The 25,303-nt window shown below is 37.2% G+C and overlaps 6 protein-coding genes and 1 pseudogene across 7 annotated transcripts; 1 reads left to right on the forward strand and 6 right to left on the reverse strand.

Moving 5' to 3' along the window:
• Positions 1 to 44: 44 nt before the first annotated feature.
• On the forward strand, positions 45 to 1,854 carry LAP5 (Chalcone and stilbene synthase family protein). The gene is made up of 2 exons (XM_011094567.3): positions 45 to 533; positions 720 to 1,854. Exons 1-2 carry the CDS (start codon positions 356 to 358, stop codon positions 1,712 to 1,714), a joined length of 1,173 nt encoding a protein of 390 aa, XP_011092869.1. The 5' UTR covers positions 45 to 355; the 3' UTR covers positions 1,715 to 1,854.
• Positions 1,855 to 1,970: 116 nt separating this feature from the next.
• LOC105172942 (snakin-2) lies at positions 1,971 to 2,992 on the reverse strand. Its single transcript, XM_011094566.3, has 3 exons — positions 2,771 to 2,992; positions 2,539 to 2,581; positions 1,971 to 2,395 (listed from the first exon to the last, which is right to left on the reverse strand). Exons 1-3 carry the CDS (start codon positions 2,855 to 2,857, stop codon positions 2,214 to 2,216), a joined length of 312 nt encoding a protein of 103 aa, XP_011092868.1. The 5' UTR covers positions 2,858 to 2,992; the 3' UTR covers positions 1,971 to 2,213.
• A 1,495-nt stretch (positions 2,993 to 4,487) lies between these two features.
• On the reverse strand, positions 4,488 to 8,146 carry LOC105172941 (uncharacterized). Its single transcript, XM_011094565.3, has 6 exons — positions 7,747 to 8,146; positions 6,387 to 6,586; positions 5,541 to 5,681; positions 5,351 to 5,431; positions 4,868 to 4,992; positions 4,488 to 4,776 (listed from the first exon to the last, which is right to left on the reverse strand). The coding sequence occupies exons 1-6, from the start codon at positions 7,967 to 7,969 to the stop codon at positions 4,728 to 4,730; spliced, it is 819 nt and encodes a 272-aa protein (XP_011092867.1). The 5' UTR covers positions 7,970 to 8,146; the 3' UTR covers positions 4,488 to 4,727.
• A 1,343-nt stretch (positions 8,147 to 9,489) lies between these two features.
• On the reverse strand, positions 9,490 to 13,644 carry A/N-INVB (Plant neutral invertase family protein). 2 transcript variants are annotated; one of them, XM_011094563.3, is made up of 5 exons: positions 13,314 to 13,644; positions 12,373 to 12,859; positions 11,354 to 11,785; positions 10,404 to 10,962; positions 9,490 to 10,128 (listed from the first exon to the last, which is right to left on the reverse strand). In XM_011094563.3, exons 2-5 carry the CDS (start codon positions 12,808 to 12,810, stop codon positions 9,833 to 9,835), a joined length of 1,725 nt encoding a protein of 574 aa, XP_011092865.1. In that variant the 5' UTR covers positions 12,811 to 12,859; positions 13,314 to 13,644; the 3' UTR covers positions 9,490 to 9,832. The 2 variants fall into 2 exon arrangements, with proteins under 2 accessions (XP_011092865.1, XP_011092866.1); XM_011094564.3 differs by having other exon boundaries at positions 13,551 to 13,635.
• Positions 13,645 to 15,597: 1,953 nt separating this feature from the next.
• Positions 15,598 to 16,482, reverse strand: LOC148785167 (uncharacterized; annotated as a pseudogene).
• Positions 16,483 to 16,616: 134 nt separating this feature from the next.
• On the reverse strand, positions 16,617 to 20,893 carry LOC105172939 (triosephosphate isomerase, chloroplastic). The gene is made up of 9 exons (XM_011094561.3): positions 20,558 to 20,893; positions 20,172 to 20,198; positions 19,583 to 19,652; positions 19,353 to 19,476; positions 18,813 to 18,897; positions 18,538 to 18,670; positions 18,256 to 18,429; positions 17,988 to 18,070; positions 16,617 to 16,976 (listed from the first exon to the last, which is right to left on the reverse strand). Exons 1-9 carry the CDS (start codon positions 20,762 to 20,764, stop codon positions 16,920 to 16,922), a joined length of 960 nt encoding a protein of 319 aa, XP_011092863.2. The 5' UTR covers positions 20,765 to 20,893; the 3' UTR covers positions 16,617 to 16,919.
• A 699-nt stretch (positions 20,894 to 21,592) lies between these two features.
• BHLH121 (basic helix-loop-helix (bHLH) DNA-binding superfamily protein) lies at positions 21,593 to 24,567 on the reverse strand. Its single transcript, XM_011094560.3, has 5 exons — positions 24,322 to 24,567; positions 23,433 to 23,548; positions 22,731 to 22,858; positions 22,168 to 22,650; positions 21,593 to 22,076 (listed from the first exon to the last, which is right to left on the reverse strand). The coding sequence occupies exons 1-5, from the start codon at positions 24,429 to 24,431 to the stop codon at positions 21,924 to 21,926; spliced, it is 990 nt and encodes a 329-aa protein (XP_011092862.1). The 5' UTR covers positions 24,432 to 24,567; the 3' UTR covers positions 21,593 to 21,923.
• Positions 24,568 to 25,303: the final 736 nt, after the last annotated feature.

Consider the following 25,303-nt stretch of genomic DNA (forward strand, 5'->3'; position numbering starts at 1 on the left):
TTGGCAAATTGTGAGTTTCGATTCTCCAGGTCATCTTGCCGGATGCTCTCGTATTTCCGTTGTGCTTCCTAAACCAAACCTCCAACCAACTTTCTCCTACAAAGGTCATGAATTTCTCTCCCCTGATCTAATCCTATATAAAATATCGTAGCCAATTGCTTTACAATCCACGTTTCTCTGCAAACTAATGATTTATTAGTACTCCCTTCAGTTATTCAATTTCTGTCTATCAGCATATGGATAGTATATATACAAGCAATGAAATGGGATCCCCTTCAAAAGAAAAAGAAGCCTATTCAGCATTCACACCAAGGAAACTTATCAAGTTCTCTTTTCAAGAGAAAAAGACGACTCCATGGGAAGTGAGGTGACCTTCCAATGCTCGAGAAGTGCCGATTCCAGGAAAGCTGCGATTCTTGCCCTCGGCAAGGCATTTCCGCACCAGCTTGTCATGCAAGAGTTTCTGGTTGATGGATATTTCAGGGATACCAACTGTGATGATCCTGAACTCAAGCAGAAGCTAGCTCGACTCTGTACATTTTTATTTCCCTTCTATGCTACTATATGATCTTGTTAACCTCAGAAAGTATGTTCTGTTGATGCTAACATAGATTAAGATAAATATGCCATGCTCAGGATGATTCTTGTCTAAATTACATGAGCTGATCCAGATAAAGTTCTTTTCTTGATGCCATTGTTTGCTGTCATTAATGTTTCAGGCAAGTCAACCACAGTGAAGACAAGATACGTGGTGATGTCTGAAGAAATCCTAACAAAGTACCCTGAACTAGCTATTGAAGGGCTCCCCACAGTGAAGCAAAGGCTGGAGATTTGTAATTCAGCAGTCACACAAATGGCCATTGAAGCCTCAGAATCTTGCATCAAGAAATGGGGCAGGCCAGTTTCAGACATAACCCACTTGGTCTATGTCTCCTCAAGTGAAGCTCGGCTTCCTGGTGGCGATCTTTACCTCGCAAAAGGGCTGGGCCTCCGGCCAGATACCCGCAGGACCATGCTATACTTTTCAGGCTGCTCGGGTGGGGTGGCGGGTCTTCGGGTAGCCAAGGACATTGCTGAGAACAATCCAGGCAGTAGAGTTTTGCTTGCAACTTCAGAAACTACTATTATTGGGTTCAGGCCGCCTAGCGCTGACAGGCCTTATGATTTGGTTGGAGTGGCATTGTTTGGAGATGGGGCTGGGGCCATGATCATAGGATCTAATCCTGTTGTGAAAACTGAAAGGCCTCTCTTTGAACTGTATGCCGCCCTACAGCATTTCTTGCCAGGTACCGAAAAAGTTATCGACGGGAAACTTACAGAAGAAGGCATAAGTTTCAAGCTGGAAAGGCAGCTCCCACAGATAATTGAAAACAATATTCAAGATTTCTGTGTTCAGTTAATGGGATCTGCTGGATATTCTGAAAAGGATTTCAATAAATTGTTCTGGGCTGTTCATCCAGGGGGCCCTGCTATTCTCAACAGGCTGGAGAAGAAGCTGGAGCTATTGCCTGAAAAACTGAATGCAAGTAGAAGGGCACTGACTGATTATGGGAATGCTAGCAGTAATACAATTGTGTATGTGCTGGAGTACATGCTAGAAGAGGCAAAGAATGTGAGAAAGGATGAACAGGGGCATAACGAGTGGGGATTGATACTGGCATTTGGACCTGGGATCACATTTGAAGGGATTCTTACCAAGAATCTCACTGTCTGAAGCTTCTAACCTTCCTTCTTATGGCTAGATGAAACACTTAACATGTTATCTCTAGCAAATTCAAGTGTTACTTCATACTGTATAATCACTTCTATCTATATCAACCAGGTCTGAATCAAACTCTATCATTTTCATCAGAATTCCTACTGATAAACAACTTCAAACCAACATCAACTTGCAATTTCTTAAATTAGTTTTTTTTAATTACAAAAGAAACTCGATTAGTAAAGAAGCTATAAAATAACTCATTGCTTAATTATGTAATCATAATAAAAATGATTTTGAAAAATGAAGAACTATAACAGGATAATGTCAACAAACTAGAGTACAGCTCTGTAGTACCAAGAACAAACATTTATTGTCCCACATACAAAGATCTTGACAAAGCGCAAATCAATAATAATACAAGACTGTAAACCAAAGAAGGGAAAGAAACGAAGAAGCAAGAAGAGAACAAAGGTCTAAATACAAGATTTCATGTACGGTTTAGACTCGATCTCTAAGGGCATTTTCGCTTGTTATGATGGGTAGTCATATTAGCATAGCAAGGGCAGAACTCCAAGTTTCCATAAGTGCCAGGGGGAACGCAGTTGCACCTTGCACAGCAAGTCCCACATGCCCTTTTGCAAAGTCTTGGCCTTCTTGATAATTTGCACCTCGCTGCACAAGCTCCTCCACAGTCTGTGAACACAAAAAAACAAGGGAAGAAAAGAGATTGATAAAGAAAGAATATACACGCTGAAGTAGACGTAAAATAATGAATAGAGGAAAGAGTATAGATGCATGGCTAGCAAGAAGTAAGATACAAGAGTTAGATAGCTTACTTATTTTCGGTTTGTATGAAGTTTCTGATACGGCATTGCTAGTCTGCAATTGCAACAACAGTAACTTAATCAAATTTGACAGTCAAGAAACTGGAAAAAACTAGCAAAGTGTCTGAGAAGATGATCAAAATGACTTTGAAACTCAAATTTTTGCAACATAATATAACATATATATATATGTGTGTGTGTGTGTGTGATATGCATGGTGAGAGTTGAAGGCCTATGGAGTTACCAGTTTGTTGGAGTGAATAGCTTGGACTTGATGGAGGAGCAGCAAAGAAAGAAAGATTGACGCAACAAAGACTTTAGGAATAGCCATTGATTGATAGTATGATCAAAATGAAAAACTCTCAAGCTGATGGGAATTCATATAATGAGAAAGGACTATTTATAGATGAGGAAAATGAAAGAAAGGGGAAGGGGGGGCTGATATGAGGATAGATAGAAACCAACTACATTCAAAGTTTACATGCAAAGGTATGTACAACTGTGGACGGTAGTAACATAGGCTGGCACTGTACCCTACCCACCTAAAAATAGGTTTTTCTATTGATCAATGAGTGTTGTTATATAGAAAGTAGAAGAAAAGAACGAATTTTGCTTCTACTCCCGCATAAAGTACACATGTTGTAGTTGGGGAAGAATATAAATATCATCATCATCATCCTAAAACGGAACAAAAACTACTACTTGTTCACTAAAATACGATAAAAATGTTGTTTTCCTTTTTCAAGATAAATGTCGAACAACTCATTTATTTTTACGTAATGATCAAACAAATATATTTCGTGCAAACATGTCACGGAAGAAGAAGATATCATCTTATGTAATAAAATACCTACAAATAAGTAGAATTATGAGATATGTGCTTTTTTCTTTTCTACGATAAAATCTAAAACTTCAATATGAATTTTATCCAAATCAAGTTTAGTCAGATCAAATCAATCACAAAATAAGTGTGATATACTTATTATGTGATTGATCACTCTTCTTGAATTGTCGTCAATCACATTATACTTAGCATATAGTTGATTTAAGTCCCCAATTTGAGTTAAATTTCCCTGCAATCTTGCTGTGTTGAGTTTGATGTTGATTTTGCGTGTGTGTGTTTAAAAGAGAAAGATGTGGGCATATTTAGTCCCGATGAGCTGTATAATCGTTCTTTATATTTTCTTTTTCTTCTAAAATTTCATGGAAATAGTATCCACCCCCAAACCCCACAGAGTGAAAACAAGAAAAAAGAAGGATGGATTAGAATAAGTGAAGTAATTCTTTGGGAAAAAGGGTCCCCCTCACCAACACCGTCTTTATGAGATTAGATTAATGTTAATATATATATATATACACAGACAATATAAGATGATAATCTCCCAAGTTCTGCCAACTAAATGTCCAAACACTTGTAACTACTGCCTTTGTGCTTCCACATCTGTATTCTTTCTGCAAGCATCTTGTTAGAGATTCTGAGAACACTGACTGAAAGGAATATCGTCTTTCACACAGCGAATTAAATACAGTAAACCGAACCCCACTGCAGCACTGCTAATCATTGAATCACAGGAAATGGACAGTTTGAGAGTACTCTTGGATGAACACCCTTTCCACCAACAATTTCACCACAACGCTCTTTGACGTTTTCTAAGTGACCGAGCTTAAAAGCGCCAAGCAATGCAAGTCATTAACATAAATGTGAATGATCCCATGGCACCGCGATTAGATACTTTCAAATACGATTCATATAAATCAGCACATCGGAGATTATGGAATAATAACTGCGTCATACCTCCAGAGAAAGCTTAAATCATTAGATGTTTGTTGCGTAATAGTACCAAGTTTATAATCAAAGTCGTCCAATGGTTCAGAGTTCGAAACAAGAGAAATAAAAAATGTGTCCTGGCCGTTAATTAAGAGATACTTTGTAAGCCAACTGAAGAAAAAACAAGAGAAGATTACGAAATAATGTGTGTTCTGGTCATTAATTAAGAGTTTAAATGCTACAGTGAAGCGAAATCCACTATCTAAAACCGAATTAGTACAGGTACAGTTAATCCAAAATATGATTTTTCAGGTAACTTGCGAGTGAGGTAAACATCCAATTTGTGTGAACTACCAACCAGATCTCTACGCTGTAAGGAACCAGTGACCAAGCCGTGTGGTGCACCAGAAACAACTAGAATAGGCTTATCTAGTTACACCACTCCAGAAGGAAGCCGCAACACGAGTTGTCCCCCGAAAACACTGCATATCAAAAGCCAAGGTTAATGGAACAATTTGATGAATTCATAGAAGATAGATATCAGCTGAAAATCGTAAAAGAAGTTCGTGGTACCTCTTTACATAGTAATAGCAGAAGTCTGCCAGGATGAAGGTCTGAACAATTTCTGATATAAGAACCATTGAAGGCCAGAGTCCATAACCCAAAGCCACGAGAAGATGACCTCGGGTGTCCAAAACCTGAGTTGCAAATCAGCAATCGTTACGGAAATACGCCAATCTTAACCACCTGTGATTCTAACTACCATTCCTTGTGCCAGTTCTAATACCTATTCACATAGTTTGTGTCATTCAAATAACACTCAGTAACGGATCTATGCATACTATATTACTGGACCAAGGATATTTCTTAAGAGTAAGAGAACACTACACGTCCAATCATAAAAGAGAATGAAGAACTCTTGAAAAATCCTTGTATAACATGCAACCAAATTGAGACATTCAGGTAACGGATGATCATAAGAAATCTGCTTTCTTTAGCCAGACAACTGAAAAAATGCTTTAGACAATCTTCCATGATAGAGTTCATGCATCAAACCTGGAGAACCCAATGAGCACAGCTCAAGAACCTCGCAACGCCTAGGGCAAATACATAATGAGCCGTAAATGGTTCAACAATCTGCCACCAATACATACAGATTTCATCATGAGATCCAAAATTCTTCGAATTATTAAAAGCAATTGAATCACTATTTGTGTGCATCATTGGCACTCCAGCCAAACCATACCTTGGTGTTTTGCATGACACGAAGCTGAGGAAGCACCGAAACAGCTTCAAGATAAACACAGAAAGCCCAGGCAATCCTGTTTACGATGTGATGTGATGTGGATGGGTGAATGAGTAAAGCTAAAATAGCACAAGGACCCACCTGCACAAACGAACACTTCTTCAAATTTGAACCACAAAAGATATTGGAAAGGATCCAAATACAGTAGAAAATAGATAAACTCTCATGGGGTTAAGTGGATTATATACTACAAAGAACATGTCCCATGCTTGGATAGGTAAGCATTATTAGACCCCTAAATTTCTTTAAAATTTGAAGGGAAAGAAAAGAGCTCCTTTTGTTGCAGCTAAATGTGGCATAAGCTTGAAAGCATCAAAAGATAACTATTGCCTTAGATTAAAGTATAGACAATAGTGCGTTGCACCAGATCATGAATAATAAAAAATAAATTAATAACAGGTCCGTGGGAAAGGAAGCTTGAGATAAAAGTAGGAGGGGCTGACAGCTACATCATAAGCGCAATCATCTGGCTATCAAAGTCACTTACTTAAAAGTTAATAGAAATTAAAAAACAAGGGCAGCAATCAACTAATATAAGCTTAAATAAATAGAAACCAACAAGCATGAAGAATACACACAAAAACCATAATTTCTAACAGAACTTGGATAGCACTGCAAATGAAGATTTTCAATTCATTTGTAATCTTTTAACATTTTTTCATTACTGACTGGTATGTGGTAGTTCAAAGACTAGATATTCTAGATTAGCATTTCAGATCAACTTCATACTAAGTCGAAACTCAAAATCCCAAGGAAAGAAGACGCCACTTCCAGTGAAAGACTCACCACATAATACAGTGCAAAATTGTCTTTATCCTCCATGTAACTCGACCTCAGTTTAAAACGAATCATATAAATAACCCATGAGGTTGTAGCCAGCGTAGTCATATCAAGAATCGTGTGTATGTCATATTCCATGACAAAACTGCAATACAATCTAACAGCCAAGAAGATAGCTGTTAGCTCCTGGGATTTGAGTGAAAGCCCTGCAACAGTATCAATAAATTAAAATGGAGGCCGTCAGCATCTACCATCCACATAGAAGACAAAGTGAGCAACTGGGAAAAAGTTCGACATCTGCTTCTCTCACTAATGTGTTCAGTGATAAGTTGAACACATAAATATCCAATATCCAGATTTGTGTTCAAATTCTTATGCTGCAGCTTAAAATTGCATGCCAGGACGAGTTCCAGAACACAACCCAAAAAACTCAATAATGACATAATTATATACATGTATATATAAATTCATGAAAGAAAAAAGTTAAACACTGTGTGTATCCGACTGACAGTTTTCTGATAAAAAAACCAAAAGATACAGGTTACTCTACTTTCTGCAGCAAACTATACACACTATACTGGCTGCAAAATGCAAATTAAGATTTAACGAAGCAACTACCATATAACATAGCTCTACCTACAACCTGCAAAGGAGACTTGCCCACCAGTATTTTCAGGCACGTGAAGAACTAACACATGACTACAATTTAAACTCTAAAAGTATTATTTACATTTGGTTCGTTTTATTTCTTATAAGAACAATTAATCCCCAAGAAAATTCTTCTTTTCCAGGGGAAGTCAAAAAGTCACGGAGAAAACCCATCTTCTAACTCCTAACATAGATAACAATGAAACAAAAATCCATCTAAAACAGCATAGCAACTTTTCATAAAAATCAAAAAGACCCGTGAACAGAATAAATAAAGCAAACCCATCAATCCTTCCTCCTGCTCCCAATATGCCAAGAATCAAAACGAGATCTCCCCCAAAACCCTCCAATTCTCAAAAGCTCCAGCTTTCTTATTCAAGCAACTAACAAACAACAAAAAGAAGTAATAAATGGAACAGCGCGACTACACCCACAATTAACTTCCAAGACCATTTCTTCCAGAGCAAAAGAGAAAAGAAATCCTACTTTTCAATAAAAAAAAGAAAGCAAAAACAATACTAAAACTAAATCTTTCTTTTGCTTCTAAAGCTCCGAACTTCCACATCCCTCAAATCCCCAGTTCTGAAGCCCCGACCTCCATCATCCCCAAATCTGCAGTTCACAAAGCTCGAAACTTCCTCACCCCCCAAAACCCATCCCAGCCAATTCACAAAAAGAATAAAGGAAAACATCAATTACAAAATAGACAACGCCGTACCAGCACAAGTCCTCTCCTTCATCAACTTGTAAATCAGAACCGAAATTCCGATCGCGTGAACAGCCTCCGCTGCAACAAAAAGATTATCGTGATCGTGCACAACTGCTCGAAGCAGCACAAGCGCCACCATGCCGCTAACCACAGCGAGAAACGCCTTCACCTTGGGCGGCTGCCGCCGCACCCATGTGGACACCGCTTGGATCGGCCTCTTCGGTGGCCTCATAATTCGGCACGCGTAATGCAAGCAACAGTATGTGTAAAAACCTTTTTTCCCGGGGATTTACAATTCCAATTCACTTCCCCTGGATTTGATGGACGGTTGAGGGAAAATGAGAAGGGGAAAATGGTGGGGAGAGTGATTTTGAGGGAGAGAGAAAACCGGACAAGTGTTTAATTGGGTTAAGGTGAAGTGTAGAAATATAATAGTACTAGTCAAACATGTCAAATCACTTACCACAAATAATAACACCAAATCCAAATACATATTTATTTTTTTCCATATTTAATTCATATTAATAAATATAATTTTTTTTAATTAAAATTAACATATCAAAATCAAACAAAATATTTTGTTAGGTTATTTTCGGCCTTAATTTCATTAATGTAAAGTATTAAAAATATCAAATTACTTAAATATAATTTATATTTTGATTTAATTAAAGTTGGTTTGAATTCGATTAATTCATAATTAAATCCAATTCAAATCCATTTTTTGAAGCTCGATAATCATTCAAATGAGTTCGAATAATAATGTGTTCGATTAGATTTGAATCATTTACAACTCTAATATGAGATATGTGAATCATTGAATCAACACATGATGATAATAGCGTTTACGATTTAATCATCAATAATTTATGCAAGTACAAATTGACTTGCACGGTATAGGTGTTGCTATTTGAATGTGTTAATGAAGCCTAGATCAATTAGCCAAGTTGAGCCTTGGTGACTTTAGATGTCATAGATTCGAACCCGCCATATGCGTAAGATGTTGTTTCTATTGCATGATAGGTGTTGTTTCTGCTGCACAATAGGTGTTTGTTAGATTTAATTTATTTGATATTAAGATAACCGTATAATTATTGTACTGATTTTTATAATTAATTATCAGATATTGTAATTTATTATATATTGATCGATAAAAATAAATACAATTAATTTATTTTAATTAATAATTAAAAAAAAAAAGGGCTCCAATTGAGTGTACTGCACGCAGTAATAAGGGAAGAAGCTCCACCGAGATTTACTTTATATTTTTTAATGGAGGTGAAGAGTTTGGTGCTTCACACTTACAAATCTCAAATCTCATTTATACCAACCATATTTATTCTTCTTATAAAATTGCACAACTTAATACAACCACTTCAATTCAAATTTCAAATTCATAGCATGATACAAATATTAATTTAAAAAAAAAAATACCATCTTTCTTGTCATAAAATCTCACCACATATATATATATATAACCAACTAGGGTTTATTCATCCAAATTTGCAAATTTTTGTACAAATAAATTGCAATAATTTTTAAAATTATGTTTAATTACAGCAACACGCGTTGTCTTTCACAAACGGTAAAAGCTGTAAATTAAATTATATCAACACGCTACTAAGCCACCTTGAGGTGAAATTAGAACGATACGTCTTGAAAAAATATACTTGTAATTTTACAAATTATATAAAAAGTATCGATATAATTTATCATAAAATAAAAAGATTATGAAAATTAATAGAGCCACCAAAGACAAAAGGAGCAAATGAAAATATAAATGAATAAAAGGGAGCTGTTGCACTTGGAATCCACCTTATCATGCCATTATCCAACACCCACCACCGCCACCACTAATAGTTGAGACACTGTTTTTCAGACAGCCTAAAAGAATCAAGTTATTACTAACTCAAATACAAAACTATAAAGTTTTCATCACATCAAGAACCAGAAACAAAATCCCTACACTCTCTGCTGCTCCTAACACTACATACCTCATTTCTCTTCCAAATTATATCCAATCTTCTTTTGAGAAATTAATGGAATGTTTTAATTCAAACATGTTAGCAGAAAAAAAAGAGACTTAAGTTTGAGATCATCAAAAGGTCCATGACGCTGATCGCTTCAAGACGGGTTTCAGCTGCTTGTCTTCCTCGATCGAAATCATCCCCAAATGGGAAGGATCTTCGAGCAACATCTTGGCGACCAAGTAGCCTGCGACCGACCACGTTTGGTTTTTACGAGCTTGCTTCCCGACGAACCGGCCAACCTTTCCGTCGTAATATTCTGGCCAACTGTCTCTCGACAACCTGGTTTCAGCAAGTTCAATAGCACGCCTAGCAATCTGGGGCCGCCCCGTCTTGATGCATGCTGCTGTCAGGAGCCACAACAGCACTGTAGCCACGATAATTAACCATACATAAGATAGTTGTCTCTATAGTTATGGTAAAACGACTCCCCATTCTATCAAGTACATGTTGTAATATACAGAAATTTGATGGAATATTGTGTTATAATTTAGAACCATAACGAAATAATTGTGTTGTATGGTTGTATCCAGTCATACAAGTAAGGTTGTAAACTACTTGGTTACTATGTATGGCTATCAATTTTTTCATGTCTTTATGATGCACTAATCCGACAGAGCCAACTTTGGTAAAATTGCGTACCTGGCCATGACCCAGCATTGTGGTAACTCCATCTAGTATTTTTGGGATCACATCCGGTAACGATGCGCCACTCATGATTCTCGATAGCCGGATAACAAACTTTGAGCGGCATTTCTCCGACCAACTCTGCCCAGCGTGACTCGATAAGATCCATTATAGCAGTTGATTGTTCGTGCGTTGCTAAGGATGAAAGGATGGCTACGCAATTGCCCAAGCAAAACCAACGGAAATCCATGTTTGAAGGGCCAACATTCCCAACAAAATATCCTCCACTCAGAGGCATAAAATCAAAAACCCATTCTGGCAGCGAATCAGGCATGATGTTGAACTTGTTGACTGCTGTGTGCGAATATTCCTCAGTTTTGTACCGGTATATGTCGTTAAGCTGCTTTAAATCCAGCCAAAAGTAACTTCTCATGTGATAGCTCAATGCATGGAGACGCTTAACGATTTGTTCTATAAGCTCCTTTCCTGGACCATCTTGCTTCAGTAAAAACATGGCTGATCTTAGAGCCATGAAAAAAAGTGCTTGTATCTCGATCGGGTATCCATAAACACCCTAGTATTAGCAAAACGCAACACGCAGTAAGAAACTTCATCAGGACATGAAAAGGGAGGAACGAAAACTTAAACTGATTTCTTACAACCAACATTTTAGTGGTATATACTGGTAAGCTATATGCCAGGTGAAGACAAAAAAAAAAAAAATCTAATGCAAACTCATGGTAACTGCATTTCTGGTGGACAAGGAACATTGAACTGCCAACAGTAAGAGGTAAAAAATTAAAATTTGCCACAGGAAAGAAAGGGCTTGCCTCACAAGTGCTAATCCTCCTAATTTTTTCTTGTTTCAATGGCATGTTCATAGAAACGACATGCATGGCTTTTCTTGAACCCAACATAAATACAGCTTAATGACCATCAACTTTAACAGAGACTGGAAAACTCACCATTCTACGATCAATCATACAGCACCCATCAGCGCAAAGAAGTGTTGGAAAGGTGTCGAATCCTTCTGAGAGGCATAAACTCAGGATTAGGCGGATGCCCTTCTGGCATTCAGGCATCTCAGCCAAGGAAGTATCTCCCGTAGATTTAGTGTATGCTCGTAGTAATATAATCCACCAAAAGCCAGAATCGACGGGAGCCACTCTTCCAATTGCACTCTCGCCGAAATCTGCTATCAATGTCTCTGTATTCCTGATAGGATCATGTAATACTTTAAAACTGGCTGGCATAACACCTGCTCCCAAATGGAACCGATCAACTTTTTTTTCCCACGATTGAAGGCGAAGGGTCTTCAGGATAAAATTTTTCACAATGTCAGGTTCGCCGTTCATTAGAAATGCCAATGCACTCGGAACAAAGTCCCTAACAAATACCTGCAAGTTCAAAGTTTCAGTAACCACGTGAACAAGTCTAAATGCCCTTTCTTACATTATTCAATAAACAAGCGGGGCAGATGATATGAAAATCCATTTCAGGTTTCATGTCTGGGATAAAGGATAAAAAATATCTATGCAATCAAGGGAAGAAGGGCGAATGAAAAGATCAGAAGAGGAGGGGAAGGTTGTCAAGTTCAAAAATACCCCAACCAAATAATTTTGTCCTGTCCTTATTGCGGAATGGTTTATGACAAATTGTCTTCAATGAAATTAATATTTTCCTAAAACATCTAATCCGTGTTTTCCATAAACTTGATTTCAGTTTGGATCGAGAACTCAGATTCTCAGGATTAAGCCCTCCATGCTAATAAACCATGAAATTCTAATACTATCATCTTTATACAACCAACAGCAACCCCAAATATTGCTTGCATTTGGACTCATGCATTACTGTGTACAATTTATACTCGTTTCTGAAGTCAGTTCCAATCAAATTTTCAAAGAAATTTAAAGTACACAAGCTGCTAATGAAGAAATTCAGCCATAAATTTTCAACATGGAGTACTGGTTTTTAAGCCCTTCACCTGATCATAGTTGAGTTTTTCTTCAGAGTTGTCTAATGCAGCAATTGTCCCAACAGGTTGACCGCGGAAGCAAACCATTGATCGTCTTAAATTGTCCCAAGCCTCACCTATCATCGGATGTGGCTCGAAGGCCATGCCATGGCCAAACTGAGACGTGGGAGTATTGTACCCAGACCGTTTACCAGGTGAATACAGACTGTCTGCATTGTCAAAAGCTCGACAGAAGACATCTGGTCTAGGAAGTGGATGCGGAGATAACGCTGATGGCAAATCAGTAAGAGACCTTTCATCAAATGATCTCTGTCTGTCCAAATTCAAATTTTTAGGTCGATCAAGTAACCTTGAAATTTCATATTCTCCTAATTCATGCACACTGGCTGATGAATCGACCTTCCTAATAAGACCATTTTGTACCGTATCCACTGTTAGCGTGGACATTCTTGCAAACCCTCAACACCCAGTAACTCACTGGCGAGTTTTCAGTGATCTGCATTTTCAAGATTCATGTAAATAAACTCTTTCGTTCACACACACACACACAATACAAGGATAGATCAGCAACCATAAACAAAATATCACGCAGCATCTTAACAACAGAGCATACCCTGATTTCTTGCAACAAATTACGATCAAGAAACAGAAAAAACAGTAGTAAAAACATGGAGACATTCATAATTTCTTGATTTTCCAGATGATCTCTTCTCCTATATCCCTCTTCACATTCTTAACGAAAACCAAGAACGAGAAACAATAAGTATCAAGAAAGTACCATAAAATCAAGAACAATAAAAGATCCATTACCCCACATGCCTCCCAAGAAAAATCAAGAAACGATGACATCCAAACATGCAACAACCACAATCAAGGACTCAATCAAATCAACCAACGCATGTATCAAAACACACCGATCAAATCATTAAAACCGCATTCTTTCCACTTACATGAACTTATTCTTGTCCGGTGAAGAACGAATAAATAACTGAAACGTATAACAATAAGAAAACCAAAATAATCTCCGATGACATTTCCTAAGTGTCCAAGAATATGAATCAAAACCATGTCACATACATCAAGAACCAAAAAATACACAAGGGCGTTGGATTTATACACATGTTTTTCTACATTTACGTATATGTAAGTGTGTGTTGTGTGTGTGTAAGCTGGAACACACAACTCACGGGGAGAAGGTGAAGGGGTGCTGAAAAGATTTTTCTTTTTTCTCTCTTCAAGTCTTGAGTACTCAAATTGACAGGTGATATTGTATGGGGACTCGGGCTTTGGCAACAATAATGCGCAGGGAGTTGTGTCTGGAGTTGTACACGTGTCCCCTGAAAACAGACATCTGAGAATGACAGGGAAAAAAGGTATCTAAAATCTTTTAAAACTACTCAAAAGTACAACATACATAGATAGATAAGAAGTGAAAACTAAAACAAGCCGATTAGCTCTGAGATCATAAATCGTGCTTCTTCTTCCCACTATTTTAGGATCGTTCTCAACTTAATTTTTTCGACTTAAATTCACTCCAAAAATATAAAATTATATTTTTTTTAAAAGGAAATTAAAATTATATTTATACTTCTTTCAAAAATTCTTCATTTATACCTAACTAATTCAATTAGAATTTGGTATATTGGCGTGTGGAGTTGGATTCGAATAATTTGGTTAGAAAATATTTAATTATTCTATAATAAATCACTCGAGATAAATATAAAAATTTTCTTATTTTGGCTGATATAGCAAATTTCAAGAATTTTGATTAACAGATGAATTTATTTATTAAATAGAAATAAACATCAATGATACTATTCGTAATTTCATAAGTCATGAAAAATCTAGTGTATAAGTTCGAGCAATAGGCGGAAACGGTGGACAAAATTAAGAGAGGAAATGTAACTTTATGTCGAGGCTAAATTGCACATTTAGTTTCATAAAAAAGGATAGGTGTCCTTCTCAATCCCGTGATTTATGAAAATTTATTTTTAGTTTAAAAAAATTAAAAATAATTGTAATGTTGGTCCCTTTTTTAATTTTTCGTCAATACTTAACGGAAAGGGTCAAAATAGCATTAGTTGATTCAAATATACATATTTATTTGAGGGAGACTAAGATATATTAGTCTAATATATAGATAATTATATTTTTTTAAATATATATATATTTGTATCAATATATCTTATATCTAGTTTTCTTCTCCTCTCATATTTTCGCCTTCCGACCACTTCTCTGTGCGAGCTTACCACCATAGAAAAATCTGTCCAGTGATCATTTTGATACCCCACCCACCGCAAATTTTCAATCCATTGAGGAATTATCACAATTTTTGTTCAAAAAATCCTAACCCGTGTCCCCCATATTCTATCGTCTTTTTCTTTGACGTTCGACCACCTCCCAATGCAAGCTTACCACCGTTGGAAAGCCCGTCCAACAACGAACATATTAATAACTCACCTACCGAAAATTTTCAATCCATTGGTAAGTTATATCTATTTTTTTGCTCAAGAAAACCTAATCCGCACCCTCAACTTCTGTTGATTTTTTCTCCGTCGTCTGACCACCTCTCGACGCGAATCTACCATCGTTGGGAAAGCTCATCCATGGCGAGTATTTTGGCACCCCCACCCACCACCAATCTCTCGTTCGTCGGCGAGTTATCTTTATTTTATATTTTATATTTTTTCATATTTTTTTATATATACATATTCCTTAATATATTATATTTTTTAAAATATGTATAATTTAAAGACAGGGATAGTTTGGTAATATAAAAATGTTACGCCCAGTTGACTCAACGACACGTGCGCTGAGCATGCAACTTTATGTTAAATATTGACAAAAAAATTGAAAATAGGGCCAATTTTACCACCCTCCTTTGCTTTAATACTAATTTTGCAATTTTGTCAGAAAAAAAAAAAAAAACACCCTAAAGGTCTCCTGAAAATAGACAAGTTTGTTCCACTTACCTAAATTACCAAATTCTATAAATACTTTCTACCAAGCTTATTTGGAAGTAACTCGTTAAGTGAATTGTAATTTATACGTACTGTTGGCTTTTTTGGAGTTTCCTATCGAATTTGGATGGATTCGGACGTAAAAAATGCGTCCCACGGTTCATCTGCGGTGTCTTCAATGTTTATTCGTTATTGCAAGACACCAGCACAAAGTGATTGAACCATTAACACAAGTGAAAAACACATCCACCCTCATCTCACTACTCAAACTGCATGAACTCAGTAATTAAAATGATTTCATCTCATCAAACTAACTGCATTAGGCCACATTACAGCCATAGAATTCATACACATCCAACTTACATAAGAATTTTTCACGCTAATCAGATCTGGCAATGGGAAATCACTTGGATTGAAATGATGACTGGTAAGAGACCAGCACGAGCAGCACTGCCACCAAAACCGCCACCGCCCATGGGAATCCTGAAATCCCACGAACCAACTCCTGCCTCACCTGCTGCCTGACCGGTGAAGAAGACCGGAAGTTGAGCCGCCCCCCAGAGTTGAGTAAGCTCGAGTGCATGAAAAAGATGAGCAAAACGGGCACCAAGAATAGTAGAATCTTGAAGTTGATCATGGTGTAATGCATTTGCTCCTTGTATGCATTGTAGTTAGACAGAGATAACAAGAAGATGACGATGGTGAAAATGGCCATTAGAGGAAGAGGAGGTGCAGAGATGGATGACAAGGTTTGGTCTGTCCAGCCTTGTTTCCATTCTGGGCCTCTTTTTCTGGTGTAAACCCAACCCATTTCTATTGTTTCCCAACACTTTCTATTCTCCTCTGGTTTCAGAATCGTGATGAATGGTATGCACATATAGGAGGGGAAAGGTGGAAATTGCTTTAGTAGGAAGATGGGTAGAGCATATATGCTTTGAGTGTGGATTCTTCTCAATCTGCTTTACGGTTGAATTGCAGTTTACTCAAGATGTGGATTCCAATATTTAGTCAGAGCTCTAATGAATTTGAGTCATGATAGGATAAAAGGAGTGACAATGATCTGACATGGAAATTTCTCTTATGCAGAAAAAAAGTTGGGGTCTTGGAGAACACAATGCCTACACATGGATTTTTGTTCAGTGGAGTAAGTGCGACACACCTTGAGGCAGATGTAAAATCACCATATAGGAATGAGGCATACATGACTTCTGGTTATTCTTAGCCAAAAGCACAACTTCTGAAATAAAACTAGGGTCTACCTTCTTTTAGAAATAATAGAAATTCACTCGACCATTTCAAAATTGGGGAGGCGCACCTCGTTTTATCTGAATGATATTCGGACAAAAGGAGATAACGTTACAAATCGTGATAAAATTTTCAGCTCAAGCCCTAACAAAGTTAAGCCTAGTATTGAAGTGCATATATATGCTACATAACGGGGATCCCAGGTTGATCAAACAGATGAAATGAAAATGACACACTTCAGATGTTTAATTGAGGACAAGAGAAGTGGTGGCCTAACATGAAGGGGATGGCTGTTAGCATAGTTCCGCTAGAATTGATTCTCAGAGCCATTCCTTGTGCTGATCCAAAAAATCATGCAGGGACCTTCTTGGAAGTTACAGAGTTAATAATGGTGGCAAATTCAGGACCCTACAAGCAAAGAAAAAGCACGTGCGTCAACCCATCATAAGAAAAGAAAATAGTTTTAAAAAGATATACCGATGCAAAATCCCCATGACAAACATGCAAGAAAACCTGAATTGTTAGTTAGAAAGCAACTTCAAGTCAAATGTAAAATTGCCTCCTGTTGTACAAAAGTTGACAACATCCCCTATATGTTTACAATCTGGTGTGCAACACTCAACAGCTTTTCACTTCTCTCTTTCTACCAACAACTTTAGTATTTGCAATCAACATCTTTCTCCCCTGGCATTATTAGCATTACAGGGTCTTCTTCCATTGAAACTCCAGGAAATCTCGTCAACAAGTCCTTCTCATATTGTAGCTCATTTTGCAATCCTGACATTTCTGGCCTTTGCTCTTATCCTTACATCACCAATATTGTAGCTCTAACCCTTGCTCATACTGTAGCTCATTTCACAATCCTGACATTTCTTGCCTTGCTCTTATCCTTACATCACCAATCAATTGCACCCACCCACATGTGTCGCTCATCTGCTCACATTTTCCAACTCTACGATACCCTATTTTGTTACTGGACCTCATTCTCCGTTACAGCCATATCATTGAACAGGTTCAGTATCCTGACAACTTAAGTTTTGTGGATGAAGTCAGGTTCAAACCTCCAAGTTTGTGCACTAGACTTGGTTTTCCCATTTTAATTTTGAGCAGGTCACGTAAACCCAGTTTAACTTTTAGCCGGTTAGAGTCGTAAAATTTTGATTTGAGCAGCTCGCTGTGAACACAATGTATAACTTATTCAGAAGATTCTTAAATCTGACTTGTGACTGAAACTTTTCAGCATGAGGCAAGTTGCTGTACATGTTTCCATTTCACGTAATTCTTGCCTAAAAGAGTCTCCCCTTTGCAGATTTAAGCCATAAGTACATTAGTCACAATATAGTAATAAAGCATAGGAACCAAACAAAGGCACACAATTTCACAAACTGTACTTGAAAATATTGACCAGCATAATAATACCTTAAGTGAAGCACCACCCACAAGAAATCCATCAATATCTTCTTGTTTTGCGAGCTCAGCACAGTTGCCCCCGTTCACCGAACCTGTGGAGAAATTTTAGAGTTTTCAGAGGATACGAGCAATTTCCAGTTGCATTTATGAGCTACAACTGAGCTTAATTTTTGGAAGAACTTCAACAATATTTTGATTAGTTATAAGTATGATTAGTCCACTTGATAAAATATTAGAATTTGCCAAAATCACAAAATTGAAGCTGAAAATTACACACCTCCATAAATAATACGTGTTTTAGAAGAAACATCTGCCGATACATTCTTATTTAGCCAGTCCCGAACAGCTACATGCACTTCCTGAGCCTGCTCTGGTGTGGCCACTTTACCAGTTCCAATAGCCCATACAGGCTCATAAGCAATGACAACTTTATCCCAGCTTGGAACAGCATCTGCACATCATGAAAAGCCAGCAAAATGGCACATACTTAATCAATATGTTATAATACAAAATTCATTTATAAGGACCATGGTGTCTGCATGTGTGTGTCTAAACTTGCCAGCAAAAGCCTTCAACTGCTGGAAACAAACGTCAAAAGTCTTTCCAGCTTCTCTTTCTTCTAGTAACTCGCCTATGCAGGCTATTACCCCTAGACCCTCGCTCAAGGCATATGCAGCCTTCTTCCCAATGAACTGCACAAGATAGTAGTTCATCATGCATCAAAACATAGATCAGATCTTACAAGAACTAGAAACAGAAAATTGTCAAATCAGACAAACTAATATTTTGCTTTTTCCTTATTAACGAATTGATGATAAGATCTTTCAGTCTTACTTGATCATCTTCTCCAATTATATGTCTCCGCTCAGAATGTCCCAGAACAACCCACTTGCAACCAAGGTCTTTCAATTGTTCCACACTAAACGACATCAGAGGTTAATTTTTATCCCATACTTATTCACCAGATCATATCATTAAATCATTGAAAGTACCATGAAAAGATTGCACCAAGAACTGGACCGATGCATTAAGGACAAATAGCAGCAAAAATGCTGCTAAGTATATGGAAATAAATTAAAACATAGTACAACCAGTAAATATGTAATTAGATTATATTTTCAGAATTTTTTTCTATTAGATAGAAGAAAAATCAGGTTAGGATCAAAATCGTGCAGATGCTAGCCATTCATTATATCAGATTGATAAATAAGTTAATTACTCCCAAATTGAACTAAGGCCAACAGAAGCACATAAGGATATCCTCTCTAGTAAACAATTAAAAGATGTGTAAATTCTTTCATGTAACAAAAATGGTAGTTCATCATTTTGCAACAGAAATGCAAATCACCATAATCATGCACAGAAATTAAATACCTGATCTCTCCAGTAAAAGCACCACCTTTCCCAGTCCAACAATTCTGAGCAGCTATTTCTATCCTATCAGACAATGAGTTCTTTACTTGGTCAATATAGACAAATGGAGGTGCTACAACAACATCTGCAATGGTTGAAGGGAAAAAAAATTAGATGGATCAATCACAGCACAGAAACTCAGTTTATTCAGATGCAATGACTCTAGATACTGATAGCAAGAAATAGCTCACCAACATCAGATTCTAATATTGCACTGTTTAAGTCAGAAACAAGCTTGCTAATGGAGTCTCCTGTCCCATTCTGAGTACAATTGTAAGACACAGGTGAAGGTAGTAAGGAAAAGGTAAAACTAGAAAACAAGAGTCAACATTAATTAATTACCAATCCAAACATTTATCTTCAAAGAAAGGAAAGAACAGGGCAAAAGCGTTAATAAATGATCATAAGTCTGAAAGAGCTTGCAACTTTGGCGGATTTTATGTTCCTCTACTTCTCATCTTTCCTTCAGATCTTGTTATAGGTGGATGCCACCAGATAGGTGCCTCTGAATTGAAACTTGTGACGCCCTCATTATAATTGCATAAATTTATCAAAAATCAGTCTCATAGATATGATCACAATGTAAGATAATCATGAACAAATTCAGCGCAGATCACCACACTTCAAAGATCGGATTATCTCCCATATCACTTCTCAAACTATCACAAAAGCAATGCATCACAATTTTTAATTACATGCTGCAAGTGGTAGCCAGTAAAGGTAGAAGTGCAATCAACAGAACGAGAAATAAAAGGAGTGGGATGATAACATGATACTTACACATTTCCAATTCCCACCAACAAAGAACTGCAAGCAAAAAGAAAAACAACAATCAGACATAGGACATGGAATGTCCACCAATACTTTTATCGCACCAACATAGACCATAAGAGGAAAAATGAGCTTATTTCCTTGAGAATCTCGTCACTGGTTTCCCCAAAACTACTCTAACCTTCAATCAAGTATATAAATTTCACATTTCCTCTTACTCTCTTCGTTTCAATCTCCATTTTTCTGGATTCTGGAACCTATGTCATTAAAGTTCTTTATTCATTTCCACAAACACTTCCTTTTTACTGAAAACTACTCCGACATGCAACGGGTAAAAGTATTTACAGATCCGAAATGCTATCAAACCAAACACGACGGGTAAAAACGAAAGCAACCTTGCCGGAGCCAGACATAGTAACAACGCCGCGGCAGCCTTTGTTCGAGGAGACGAGACGGAGATGCGAATTGACGTCACGAAACAACGAGTGAGTTGAGTCGGAGTTTGAGCTGTCAAGCTTGAGGAAGGATCTACGTAGGCCGGAGAAGTGTGTCATGTGGCTAGAAACGGCTCCGCCGCCGAGTGAAGTGGACACAACCGCCATTGCTAGATTCTCCTGCTCTGCTTCGTACTGTCAAGTATATTCTAATGCCGCAGTGAGAGCAGTCCTATCGGACTATCTGGAATCCAGAGATTAGGACCCCCCCCCCCGTCCCACCACGATGTGGCGTTGGGATTTATGGTAATAGCCGCTACACCTAACACTCTGTCCCACGCGTAAACGAGGAGCGTGAAACACCAATACGCACGAGAAAATCAAATTCAATTTTATAAAATCTTATTACCTCTTCTTATATATAAAATTTTGCTTCAAATAAAATAATATATCATCTTTATATATATAGTGTGTACACATTGAATGAAATAAAAAATATAATAAAATTTAAAATAAATAATTCAATCTTATTTCTCTTTTTTTTTTTTTTCCAAATTATGAAATGTACCGAGTATGTTGCAAATAAATTTTAAAATTCTTTGGGAAGTAGGCAAAATGTTTGAAGAAATTAATGAAAGACTTCACTGCAACTAAAAATTAAACATTAATTTTTTCTTAACTATGTCAAAAATCATATAGATACAACATCTTAACTATGTCGTTATCACCAGCGTACTTCAAATCGCCGGCGTGTCGTTCGCTCTTCCCGGCAGAGAAGGCCAAACACGACGGGATAGAACGGGGGTTACCAATGATGTGCACCCACGAGTCAGCAAGTTAAAAAGGGAAAGCGGATACTGATGAGGTGGTGGGCGTGTTTCTTTCTGCAGAAGCAATTACACCTTAAAGGCATCCCAAATTGCATTTTGTTGTTTCAATGTCTGCTTTGCAGAGCTCCCAACGTCTTGTTCCAGTTAAAAATGAAAGAGGGAAAAATAACAAAAAGACGACAGATCGTTTTCATGTGCTGAAATAGGTATCAAATACATATATATTACAAGAAACCAAGTATTTTTCACATTTTCTGCCTAGATCACTCACAATGAGGAATCTCCAAGCAAAAGGTTCAGCTACGGAGCAAGTTAAAGTGGCATACGTGAAGAAATTGGGTTAATTTTGACATGGAACATTTGCTGATGTATGATCTTTCCATGAAATCAGCATCAAACATAACACGTAGAGCAATATAATGATCAAAGATAAGAGGGAAAATTATCCTGTGTACAGAATCCTCCAATGATATAGTAGTATACTTCCCTTTCCTTTGTCAGTCGTCTGTTTTTTTGCCACCGGCGACACTGTTAGATGAGATAGCCTGCACACTATGAGTTGAGGAACATCCGCTAGAAGAACTTCCATCTGTAATGCTGGTTTCCTTCCTGACAATTTTTTTCGATTTTCTTTGCTTTGACGAGGAGTCCTGCATAATAATGCCAATATTCCAAAATTAGTTCAAAATTTTTTATAGAACAGTCTATGATGCCCTACAACACTAAGTGGTTTTTATTCACCTGTTCGGATGTCGATCCAGGTGTTTTAAGCTCTAGATCAGTTGTAATGTCATTTGAATCATCGCTTTTCTCTATTCTACTCTCCCCATCTGATGATCTGTTTCTATGATCTTGTTTGCTTGAAACATGAGACCTGGTACCTTGCTGCATGACTTGAGATACATGCTGTGTGGATTGTTGTTCGATCATGGTATTATGGATCATATAAGGAACATAAGTAGAACATGGATTAGGAACAACTGCTGGATTTTGGTTCGCATAGAACGGGTATGGCTGCAAGGATGGATGCAAGGGGATTGGTCCAGTTGGAATAGGGACTGGCATTGGAAAGGGATAAGAAGATGGATGCATGACAACAGAATGATCCATCCCAGACCACGGATACATGGCCCTCAATCTCTGTTGGTACTGCGCGTTAAGGTTCTCAATATCAGATTTAAGAGATGCCTTTTCTTCTCTGAGATCATTCTTCTCCTGAGTCAGCTGCTTGAAGAAGAAAGAATTAGTGAAATCTTGTCTCAAATGGTCTCACTGTAATAAACAATTCCTTTAAAAAGAATCACCTCACGAGATTCTTCAGTGAGCGCTGCATACTCAGATTTTAATCTGTCAACTTGAGAAGTCAAATCCTTCAGCATTTGAATTGTATCAGTGAGAATGGAAGCTTTGTCGTTTTTAGGCCTATCTGGATCTGCAAATAATGGCAAGACCGACGTCAAAAATTTCCAGATTTTCACCACCAAGGCTAAAAGTTCCAGCACTTAACCAAAGATCTAGCATTAAGATACAAAGATATGACAGTTGAAATGAACAGCAATGCCTCATAGAACTTATTATGTGAATAATCCGTGATTAAATTAAATGTTCATGCAAAATAACTGTCAACTAGACAAGAACTTAAGTTGGTAAGTCCCCAGTACTTTAAGCCACTAAAATGGAATGCTACATTTTGTGGAAAATAACAAATTGAAGTAAAATTCTTCCTACTGGTCAAGGGTGTGAATATCGTGGTGGTTTCTTGCTCATCTTCCTTCTTTTTCTCTTTCTAACAAATTTATAAGAAATCAGCTTCTACGGAGGTCACAAGGAGAAGCCATCCTCTAAGATGAGGTGACAGCTCTCGCGAGCTCCTCCATGCAGTACTTTTAAATTTTAGTTTACAAACCACTAGCAGCACGCAGTACGAACATAAATAAGATGATGCACTCATGGACAACCAACGCTGGTGTTGCCTCACAATGTCATAGTCAAGGAAAAAGTTTTACCAAGGGCGTTTCCCAACTCCATAAATTGCTCATTCAGACGATCCCTCCTCAATTTCTCACGGTCAGCTTTTTGAACTTTCCTTGCAGTAACTGAATCCTTTGCTTCTCCTTCCATCCTTAGTCAACAACAAACAGGCAAGAAAGTCACAAAGAAATTAATAATTAGGTAGGTAAAGCGAGACGAGGTACTCCGAGAATGGTACTAGTGAAAGCATCACCTTAGCTTCATTAATAAACATAAATGACATAATAACAGTCAATTTACATTTCTTTAAGTCTATTGAGATAGAAGCAGCATGATTAAACTCAGCAACTTGTCATTTTAAATGATGGATATGAAAATGTTTTCACCATTTTGGTCTGTGATGCCTTGAGCTGAATGAAGCATCTCCCTGAGACTAAAGCTAAATAATGTCTGAAATTACACTCAGATCTGAAAATAATTGCTTCAGCAATGTCACCGCCGGTTGCAGGAAGAAACCATCACAAACACCCAAATATGTGGAAGTTAACCGCCAATAAATCAGTGTCTTTTGGATGCCTAAACTAAAATAATGGAATTGGATGTGAGGATAATCTACACAAAATCCCATTGTTGAGGTGCTTTTAGTTCCAACTGTAAGGCTTCAATTTCTCAATACCTCAAACACTATAACCAATCAAAATCTATTTTCTTAAGACTTCTAAAGCGAATGCGAGAAGAACACAATCGATAATCACCCCGAACCCCCAAACTACTACCAGCAACATCTTTAATTTTGGAGCTCGTTATGCTACATCTTTCACCTTAGCAGAACAAGCACGATTATGCAAACAATTCCACCGATTTTGAACATGTAAAAAATACAAATCGAGAAAATAAAATGCAACTCAATCCAAGGGTTTTTACCTGCAATCCTGATGGGGACGAGTAGAGGTCCCGCGAGCATCAGGCGAAGGCTGGAAATTGCTCGAGCTCGGAATGGACTGAAAGAGCGAGTCGGGATTCAGTTGATCCATAGGCGAAGACACTCTTCAGAATTTATTATTGATTGAAATCAGAGATTGGGGGAATGCAGAAGCTGTGGGTGTCGCATCTGCTAAGGCCAGTGCTTTGCCTAGACGACATCGCATTGCACTGGTTGGGAAGTGGAGAATTCTTAACGTTATCCCATTCCAGTACGCCTTTTATCGAATTATCAAATAACCCCTCAACTTTGTGTTTATAGCGAACCTGCCCCAACCATTTGTCCTACTAAAATTATCCATGAAGTTAAGATAATGACAAAGTGGTGTTGATAAATGCTTTTTTTCCTTCTGCAGATATACAATCCAACTCAGAAATATGAGTGGTATCTTTCAGGGACAATCTTTTGCATAAGATTTTTAGTTTTGATCTCATACGATATGGCCATTATATTTTTTGTTTCGTATTTGATGGGATTCATACTTTTTTGTCCTATAAAATTAAAATATATTACAGTTATAATCTCAAAACTACATAATTTATTATGATTTCTGACACAAACAGTGGTTTCTGACACAACTGCACTGATTTTTCTGTTGTGTCAATAATGCCCTTAAGTTGATTTTCATTTATTTATTTATTTCTTTCTTTATTTTAATTTGAAATGTGATATGTTGATTTATATATTTTATTTTTGTTTATAACATATTTATAAAGCATGAAATATTATTTATTATATGTATACAGAAATGACGTACCATGAAGATTAATCTATGCATAATAAAATATAAACATAAAAACTATCCAAGTAAATGCCATGTCTGTAGAGATATTAAACAAACCATCCGACTAGGGATCTTCGAATACGTTCTTGAATTCTTTCGAGATATGAGTTGATAGTCTTTTTGAATTTTATTTTGCAACT

The sequence above is a fragment of the Sesamum indicum genome, linkage group LG10 (assembly GCF_026168435.1).
Source record: "Sesamum indicum cultivar Baizhima isolate 11 linkage group LG10, ASM2616843v1, whole genome shotgun sequence".
Classification (NCBI taxonomy): Eukaryota; Viridiplantae; Streptophyta; class Magnoliopsida; order Lamiales; family Pedaliaceae; genus Sesamum; species Sesamum indicum.